This window comes from Pleuronectes platessa, chromosome 8 (assembly GCF_947347685.1).
Source record: "Pleuronectes platessa chromosome 8, fPlePla1.1, whole genome shotgun sequence".
NCBI lineage: Eukaryota > Metazoa > Chordata > Actinopteri > Pleuronectiformes > Pleuronectidae > Pleuronectes > Pleuronectes platessa.
Window position 1 is genome coordinate 9,274,254 of NC_070633.1, and position 10,126 is coordinate 9,284,379.

At 45.4% G+C, this 10,126-nt stretch overlaps 1 protein-coding gene across 1 annotated transcript; it reads right to left on the minus strand.

Moving 5' to 3' along the window:
* Positions 1-2,238: 2,238 nt before the first annotated feature.
* On the minus strand, positions 2,239-3,043 carry LOC128446467 (transmembrane protein 271-like). Its single transcript, XM_053429526.1, has one exon. It carries the CDS (start codon positions 3,028-3,030, stop codon positions 2,239-2,241), a length of 792 nt encoding a protein of 263 aa, XP_053285501.1. The 5' UTR covers positions 3,031-3,043.
* Between the last annotated feature and the right edge of the window lie 7,083 nt (positions 3,044-10,126).

A 10,126-nucleotide genomic window follows, 5' to 3' on the forward strand; every position in this document is an offset into this window, starting at 1 on the left:
GCTTAACAGTTGGAAAATCTACCTGGGTATTTCACTGTTTTGAAATACTTAATATGTAAAGAGACCTTGAACATTCGGAAAATATATAAAACCTCAAGGCTCAGCTTAACCTTTCAATGAAGTGGAAAATGGAAAATCGCTCCAGTCCAACGACTCCCAATGCAAACAAAGTTAGTACTGACGTCCCAGTGATTTGATAGAAGGCCTCACAGCACCATCACGCTGCAGTTTATTTCATTATCTACATTTCTGTGTCTTAAATATCACGTTCAGTCACGTAAGATCTCACTCCGACCCAGTCAAGCAAAACCAGCTGATAACTATTTACCTCCACTTTTTCACCCTTGTATTGTGACTTCATTTATTGAATGTCAGAGCATTTCTCTGAGGAAACAAGCTCCGTGCATAACAGAAACATCGAATAGAATCAGTGTTGCATCGTTGCACCAGCTCCGTGAACAATGGTCCAAACAAAACCTGACATTTAACTGTATTTTGAGAAGTTAGGAGGAAGAAAACCTCCCCAGCTACCTTCTCTTAAGGTGAAGCTAAATTTACCCAACTACTTTACCACTTGAAATGCTCACTTTGAACACTCCAGCTGGTTTACTGTGGACGGACACTGCCGGTGCACAGCCTCGGCAGATGACTTTCACTCAGCCCTCCACCATTAGCACCATTAGCATATATATATATAATTATATTACAGGCAGGAAACCTAAGCAGGAGGAAGGCAGTTTATAAAGGCGTGATCCTGCACTTGGCTCTAAGTAGAGCATCATCACATGGGTCGAGAGGGATGAGAGGAGGATTATTACACTGAGCCATGTAAAGTACTTCTTCAAGTTTATAAGTCAAAAATTCCCCTGGAGAGACATTTGAGGGTTTATTGAGAACTTTAGTTTGAAGGGGGGAAGTGACCGTTTCGATGACATTTTGCGGAGAACAATGTTGTTGTAAAGGTGGGCGCAGGACGATGACAGGCAGCTATGGTTGTGTGAATTCATTCAATTGAGTAAGAGTGAGGCTGAATAGGTTCTGATGATCCGTGCTGAGAGCTGACGTATCGGTGAGTGGTGCAGTTCATGATTGGTTTTGAGTCACATCGCGTTGAACAACGTGGGGAGCAGATCTGTACAGTTTGATTCTTTGTGATCAGACACAGTGAGTCATGTAGTCGGTGTCATATCAGGACATTCTGGTCACGAGTCACGCAAATTAATAAAGCAAATGAGTTACGTTGCGTTCGGGTTCAGACTGTTCCCCTGCTTCCTCCTAACCCCAGTATGTGTATTACCTTTATGAGTGATTCCAGTGTTATCTATGGTCTGATCCCACAAGTTTTCTTCATCATGTTCAGTTTACATGTCTGGAAAGAGTTTTCTACCGTGACGGTCTCATAGTGACTCATCTGGGTTTTCTCTGGGTTTGAGGGCCACGCAGTTATCACAGCAAGCCTGCGTTCACCAGGCAAAGGACTGTTTTAATGAGAGGTGCCGTCAATTTGCATCATGGGAAATGTGTTTAGGACCCCTCTTTTTAAAGATGTGCCGGTTCTGATTGCCCCAACTTTCTGGACAAATGAATAAACCAGGGGAGTTTCCTTTTCAGTGGGCTCCACACACTGTCTGAGATGCAGAGCACTTTTCAGTGTTCTCTTCAGTATTATGGAACAAGAATGACACTCATGGTACTTATCATCACTTTGATGATGCTGACTCATGGATTAGTAAATAACTCACTGACTGGCACCAGCCACACTCAGTGATAGGGGACATGTTGTTTGAAGCCTTGGAAATGAACGTCAGACTAAACCGACAAGAGCTAAAGTGGCAGCAGCGTCATGATGAGGATAAATGCACTTTTTATTCGCAAGTAGAAATGTCAACAGCAAACATTCAAAACACAAACTCTGCTTTTGTTATAATACTTTGCAAGCTGTTGCGTCTATGGGCCTTGATCTGGCTGCCCTGTCTGGGCCTGTGTCACTTACTCCTCTACATCAGGTGACGGACATGAGAAGCTTCCAGGCACATGAAGCCTGAGAACATATCAGATCAAATCCACTGCTGCTGCTGTCCTCCTGTGTGTCACTTACTGTTTTCCTCAGTTTGTTTAGTTTGTGTTTCAGTGGTGGGGGGGTTGTAAGAGCAGCGGATGAGGAGGGGGATTGATGAAGCAGAAAGTCACCGATTGTCACAGCAGAGGAAAGCGCTGCTGCGGGCTGCTCCGGAGCGGCTATGTGTTGCATGCCTCAGCGGGGAAAATGTCATCGTATGCGGGCGGAAGTTCGCTGGGGAGCGGGTAGGAGAACGGGAAGCAGTGGTTGAGCTCCGGGTCCGTGGTCGCGTACCCCGGCAGCTCGATGGACGGGTGCCCCCCGCACTGCACCTCTGCGCCCGTCTCGTCCAACACGTTAAAAACACCCAGGTTGATGTAAGACACCGGCTGGAAATCCGCCGAGGAGCAGTCCCGGTCCTCACTGAACAGGATGCCCGCGGTGCTCTGCCTCTGAGACGGTCTGTTCCTGGAGAACTGCGCGGTCTTGTACCTCTTGACGATCACCAGGTGGATGAGCCCCAGCAGACACTCCAGCGTGCTGAGCACCGTGGAGATGACCAGGCTCCGCTGGTAGTTCCTCAGCTGCTCGCAGGCAGGGTTCACTACCACGGTGTGGAGGCAGTAGTGGGAATATTTCCTGTCCACCAGGGAAGCCGCGTCCCCGTCCACCACCGCGCCGGAGAAGGCGGTGAGCACTCCCAGCAAGAAGACCACAACCCCGAGCAGAAAGAGGTTCCTGCAGCCGGGCTTCTCCATGCAGCACAGCAGCGCGGAGCACAGCAGCCCCTGTCCGATGCCCACAAGTATCCCGGAGTAGAAAGCCCCGGCCGCGGCGCCGAGGTGGAAGTGCGCTTTCACCGTAGATCCCAGAGAGACGCATCTTAATCCAACGACAACTTCGCTGAGGGCGCACACGAAGAGGAGGGTGCTGGAGAGGACGGTGCACAGTCCTTTCCCACTCAACTTCATTATATTCCACCTCTGCCACTCTCGATCCCTCTCCCCCCGTCTTCATCCTCCCTCGTCCTCACCCTCGTCCCCCCTGGAAGCGCTCTCACACTGGGACATCGTCTGCCGGTGACTCCGGTTCAGAGCGGCCGATCCTCGCCGCTGTGGCGTCTCTCTCGCATCCCCGCCGCTTTACAGGAACAGATATATAAATAATTAATGGCAAGAACGCGCTCCTGTTTTCTGCACTTATCGATAATCCATAGGCTACACAACCAACGATCACTTTGAACTCCACATCACCCAGAACCGTCCATCAGCTCTCCGACCAAAAGTTTCTCCCTGCTCCTGAGTGGGCTCTCCGCAGTCCGCCGGGCTCAGTGCTGTGTGGCGTGTGAGAGGCAGAGGAGGAGGCGGCTGCTCCAACACTGAGCTGCTTCAGGGTCCATGTGGACCAATGGTCACTGACCCACAGGCCCTCACATCACTGCAGCATCACTTCAGATGTGGTGGGTTTATAGGCACCACGTTTACTGGGTGATCCACAAAACAACCTGCAGCCAGAAAATCCCTGGTTTTCAAGAACATTCATCTCTCCACACTCCTTTAAAGCCCTCAGGCTGAGTAGTAAATCAGATTGGTAGCAGAGGCTGGTGATAAACTGAAGGTTATTCCTGCAAATAAAAGCTGGATGAATTGAGTTTAGATGGAATCATAATTTCCACAGCACAATGGCATGATGTGATTAAATTGCATTCATTATACACAGGCTGCATAAATACTGTGATGGATACGTCATCCTCTCATTATTTTATCATGAGGGTTATAGTTTATAGGGGATCTTTCTGGAAACCGTGAACAAAATCATGAATAATAGAGTAACTGCTGAGGCTGGACAGAGGCTGAGCTGTCCGTGGTGCTGAAACATCCAGTCTGATGGAAGCTGACTGGACTCCTCAACATCTTTCTCTCAGGCAACATCTTCTTAAAAACAATCCACCAGGTGTCTGTAGGGGAAACTGTACTTCTTAGTTTTATTCAGCACGGATTAAATGACCTGTTGTGTTGGTGGGGACATAAGCGTGGCCTTTTTTATATATATATTAAGATGCATTTATTAGTCCCAAACACATGCACAGAAATGCACAGGCACACTCATGCAGGTAGGGAAATGTAACCTCTGCTTTTGACCCATCTGGTGCAGGACGCACAGAGCAGTGAGCGACCATGTACGGCGCCCGAGGAGCAGATGTTGGTGGAGTAAGGTGCCTTGCTCAGGGGCACTAGACAAATCCTGGATTTTTGGACAGATCAATCCAGGTTCGTCTTTTTGTTGTTTCTCCGTCGAACCAGAGACGAACCAGAGACCTTTTCTGCCCATAGTCCAAGTTTCTGCCACTAGCCTCATCAATGCCCAAACTAAGTTAATGTGAGAATCAGGGGGAGGAAACAAAAGAAACACAAAAACTGTGAGGTGATGAAATGATGCATTTTGGCCCTAAAACAAATCTACAAGACTCACTCTAAATGTCTTCAAGAGAACATTTCAGAAAATGTTTATCAAATATGGCTATAGAGGAAAATGCGTGAGAGGGGGCGGTGTGGCCTAGGGGGTAGAGTGGGCGTTCTCCAACATGAAGGTTGCCGGTTCAATCCCCACTCTTCCCCATCTGCATACCGAAGTGTCCTTGGCAAGATACTGAACCCCTAAATGGCCCCTCATGAATGTTGAGTGTTCTAAAAATGTAAGACGCTTTGGAAAAAAGCATCAGCTAAATGACATGTAATGTTATTCAGTTGTCAAGTCATTTCACTCAAAATGATAGATCTGTCTTAGAGATGTTTGTGATGTTGGAGGTGTCAGTTTCCCCGTACACATGAGAAATTCGGCCTGCTGATGGAGAGGGAAAAAAAGATCACCAAAGTTATTACTTTATTACTGGGAACCATGAATATCTGCCAGTTCATTGAGTAGATGCTGCTACTGTGGGCCAACTGACATTGCCAACAATATGAATATGTCATTAGAAGAGAAGATGTGTCCTGGGACCAGCAATAACTGACAACGTTAGACAAATGGAGAAATTAGTTTCCACACTCAGGATGCAACCACCTGAACAAAAAGTTCAAGGAGATGTAAAACTATCCCGTGAAGCGACCTGCTGGCAAATTGTTGGAGGTTCTTGGATGTGATTTGTTTCCAATTCATTTAGTCTGGATGTGAAAACATTCAGAGGACAAGCACAAGTTTCTGACTTAATGTGCCAAATGTCTGATGAGTGCAGGTGAGAGAAAAACACCAGAGAAAAGGCCCTCGTCCGTCCATTCATCACAATGAGCCACCTCATTTACTGTACCAGTACAGCTGCCAGTAAGTAAGTGTGTGTGTGTGTGTGTGTGTGTGTGTGTGTGTGTGTGTGTGTGTGTGTGTGTGTGTGTGTGTGTGTGTGTGTGTGTGTGTGTGTGTGTGTGTGTGTGTGTGTGTGTGTGTGTGTGTGTGTGTGTGTGTGTGTGTGTGTAGGAGAGAGTGAGTGTGAGGCTAATTAGGTCCGTATTACTTTGTGTAGGTTTACAGATAAGAGAAAGTGCTGTGAATGAGGGGTTGATGATGCTGATTGGTGGATTGATCGGCCGTCCTGGCAGGGACAGGACAGTGGATGTCAACACCATCAGCAGCAAACATGACGGGACCCATCACTTCACATCCTTTGACCCAAACAGACCAAGCGTCAGCAGGAAAAACCACAGCTCCACCTTTCTGTTGCACCTCTGTATAATGACCAAGCTTTGTTGATCAGCACATTCAAACCAGTTTCCACAATGTTGGTGTCATGAGGCCTTTTGAGCATGTAACATTAATTAAAAACTAACCTTACATTTGGACCAGGCCAGCTCAGAAAAAGGTTTTAGTTTTTGCACAATAGAAGCAGGTACACACCACATACGTCAGTTCAAATGAAAGCTATTGAATTCAATTGTCCGACAAATTAAACGGCGCAAAAGTTAACAGCATAGGTCTTTGATTAGGGCACAAGGGGAGTCCTGCTCCCCTCCGTGACACAGACAATTTCCCTGTCATGGTCACAAACCTGGAAGATGCTGCAACCAAAGGAAACTAATTCCAATCAAATACAAGGCAGCAAGAAGAGGGAGGCTATGAACTGACGCAGCATTGCTTAAAAATGTATTTCATTTCATTGCCGAGGAGATTCCCAGTAGTATAAAATAATTAAACAGGCTAATTTATTGACAAAAAATTCTCACATAGTGGGGGGGAAAACTCCATTTTCTCCGGCATGTGTGTGTGTGTGTGTGTGCGTGTGTGTGTGTCAGTGCGTGTGTGTGTGTGTGTGTGCGTGTGTGTGTGTCAGTGCGTGTGTGTGTGTGTGTGTGTGTGTGTGTGTGTGTGTGTGTGTGTGTGCGTGTGCGCTGTGGTGGCACTGCTTCAGCATCTCAGATACTGTTTTACAGCAGCAGTTACAACAGTAGTTGACAGGTCAAAAATCCTGTCTTGGCTTTTAAATATTAATGGACCTAAAGCAGTTAGCACTGATGTTGCCTGGAACTTTATCCTGAAGAGGAATTGACTCCGAACCATATGGAATCAATACCGAGGCTGGAGATGAGTCTGGCCAGGATAAGACCCAAGACAGGGCCTGCCGGATGGGCAGGACTGAAAGGAAAATTAACAAAGACACAAGATGGTGAAGGAGTATTGGAGAACTATTTAAAGCTGCACTAATCAATATTTTTATATCAACAATATATCCAATGACTGCGTAATGCATCAGGTGTGGTTTGTAGTGGGTAACCTACAGGAAATCATCATATAAACCTCTGCTTTAGCCTCTTTTAGTTAAATGGTTACTGTGAAAAAAAGAGGAAACCCACTGTAGGCTGCAAACTAACATTAACAAGAAACAGACAACACACTTTATCGACTAATGTTTGCAGGTGAATATGCTGAAGCATGTGGCAGCTAAAATACCAGAAACATTTCACTTGTTGGCGGCTGTGGCTGAGGGGGTAGAGTGGTCGTCCCCCACCTGAAGGTCGGCAGTTCGACCCCCAGTCTGACCCATCTGCATGCCGAAGTGTCCTTGGGCAAGATGCTGAACCCCGAATGCCCCCCCATAGAATAACAAAGTGCTGTTAATAGATGCACTGTATGAATGTGTGTGTGAATGGGTGAATGTAAAACTGTACTGTAAAGCGCTTTGAGTGGTCATCAAGACTAGAAAAGCGCTATATAAATACAAAACCATTTACAAGCTCAATATTACCAATTTTTAAGTATTATGAAAGTCACAGTCTACATCAAAAGTCCATGTAACTTTAAACCCTGTGCCTGGCCACTTTCATCAGCTCTTCCTGGTGTAATAGGAGACTTCATTGCCCAGCAATAAATAATTTTAGGTGGGTTCCTTGAAGTGACTTTTTATCAAAGATCAGTAAAAGGGCACAAAGAGCTGTGGAAGAGTGAAAGCTGCTCACACTTAAGATTAAGATACATTTATTAGTCCCAAACACATGCACAGACATGCACAGGCACACTCATGCACGTAGGGAAATTTAACCTCTGCTTTTGACCCATCTGGTGCAGGACACACAGAGCAGTGAGCGACCATGTACGGCGCCCGGGGAGCAGATGTTGGGGGAGTAAGGTGCCTTGCTCAGCGGCACTAGACAGGGTAGGTAGAATCCTCTTGGATTTTTGGACAGATCAATCCAGGTCCGTCTTTTTGTTGTTTCTCCGTGGAGTCGAACCAGAGACCTTTTCTGCCCATAGTTCAAGTGTCTGCCTCTAGTCCACCGCCTCACATCTGTGGAATATCTTCTTATAATAAACTGACAACAGTTTGTGTGGGAGTAGATTCTGTCTGTTTAACTTATTTTTTTTAAAGACCTTGGCAATATATCATCTGTCGGGCATTGACTGGTCTGAGGACAGCAGAATCAGAAACTTGAGAAATGTTTACAGTTCAATCTCTCCACCTACGTCCCCATCACTGATTGTTCTGCTCTTAGTATGGCTGCAGATCCCTGCTTTGTTTCTGCATCTCAGGCTCAATAAGTGGTTCTCATTCGTCAGTGTATTGGGAACGCCCAGATAAAATTAATGCTAATGCAACAGCCTTGTGATAAATATTGCCTCCATGAAGATATAACTCTCAGTGACTTTCAAATCAATGAGATTAGGCCAAACAACAGACACACCTCTTCGATCCAACACATTTGAACGGCAGCACAAACTGCAGCCTCCTAAACGATCTAAGAGTCGACTCAGCACTTCTAAAACATGAGTGCACCTCAGTGGAGCACATTCCTCAGTCAAGGCCCACAGCAAATCTGTCATGTTTGTTAGGGCATAGTTCTAAAGATACTGACGATACATAGAAGCTGTTGTTATCAGTCCACCCAATATGAAAGGTTTTTTCATCAAACTCCACGTTTTATGAAAATATCTGACTAAAAGCATCATGAAAGGAGGATTTATTGCCAGACCTTTGGATTCGCGTGCATTAGTTTTAGATGTGTACCTGAAAGAAGTCAACTCAGTGAATAGTGTCATGTTGGAAAAAGTCTAAATTAATTCCTTTTACAGTAGAGGTCTGAGTAATCCTAAATTCAGCATTGGTATGCAATGCGTTTGTCAGGCACTATTTTCCGCCACGGATTGATACAAGTTTTAATTGAGAGAGCAGTTTTGTGTGTGTGTGTGGGATTGACTCAAAATACACCACAGCTCTCCCATTCATTTGTAATGAAGGAACCTGTCAGTCAGTGTAATGACACACTGAAGTTTTCTGGAAAGCAATGGAGATCAGGGGCTCTGCAGACTTTGGCTACATAGGATAAGTTGATTGTTAGTTTTGATCTTTTATTATGGGATTTCTTGATATTAAGAACAGTATATATTTGCCCCATCCCTAAGCCACACATGCACTAAGCCAGGTTTTGTGTTTCTTTTAGTATTTGTATGTACCTTCAATCAATTTGTAAAGTACAGTATTACACTTTTCAAGTGAACCGTTTGACGGAAAGCTGTCCTGTACGTTCAGCTGCTGAGTAACTCTGGAGCAACCTTTGGTTTAAGTAATTGCATATTTAATTTATTGTCAATAAGACTTTATTCTGGGTGTTATTTTTCCATCAGCTTCCATCAAAATATCGTGAGCAAACTAATGCACTAATGTAGTCGATCGAAAGCAGCGGCTGGAGGATCCCACTCAGGATGAGCAGCCTTCTCCACCAATTATAAGAAACAGATGTCTCAGAACCGGGCTGGATCTCGTCCAGGCCTCTGCACCGATACACTGGGTGTGCATGCATGTTAAAAAGCTGCACTGGACATGACATACAAACAGAACTGAAGAACAGACAGAAGCTTTTCTGTCTGTCTTTGTCACCGATATTTAATAACATCCAAAGCCTGCGACTCCTCGGTGGTTTATTTCATTAGTATTTTAATTAAACACCGTCTGCAACCCCTTTGTTTGGTTCTTTGTTTTTGGTTTAACCGCTGAGGAGCACTGTCCTCCAAACAGCACTTGAAGTGATGGAGCAGGCACCTGGTCTGTTTTGCTTAAGTAGCAGAAACAGTGGAGCTTATATTCATATTCACCCAGCAGCCTGGTTAATGTGTCATGTGGCCTGTTTGTTATTTCAGCTCCTTCAGCTTTTTGATGTGAGAACACAGTGAGAAATGTTTTGTCCTCGACTGGTGTATTAGAGCAAATGAATCACGTGATCTGTCTTCTTGCAGTCACAGTTTGTATTTGTCCCTTGTCCTCAGTCATGTCATTACTTATGACGTGAACGTTGCTGATTAGTGTCCTCCACACGAATGAGGAAAAGCAGAGAAAAGAACCAGTGCTCTGTTAATATCAAGCACCCAGAGAAGCAGTAATCACAAACTGCTGGCATTTAGAAACTGGAGGGTATGGATTGTGGTGTAGTGTCTGCACAAGTAGAAACAGCTGCATCTAGTGGAGTAAATCCATTTCCAAGCTCCAAGGGAGTCCAGGACATGAGGCTGTGTGTCAATACAGGTGCTGTACGAATTTGGGGGGGGGGGGGGGGGAAGCTTAGCTCAAAGGACCAAACAAAACAAACA

Coding starts and splice junctions, on each gene's coding strand:
- LOC128446467 (XM_053429526.1), bottom strand. CDS start 3,030: ATGAAGTTGAGTGGGAAAGGACTGTGCACCGTCCTCTCCAGCACCCTC.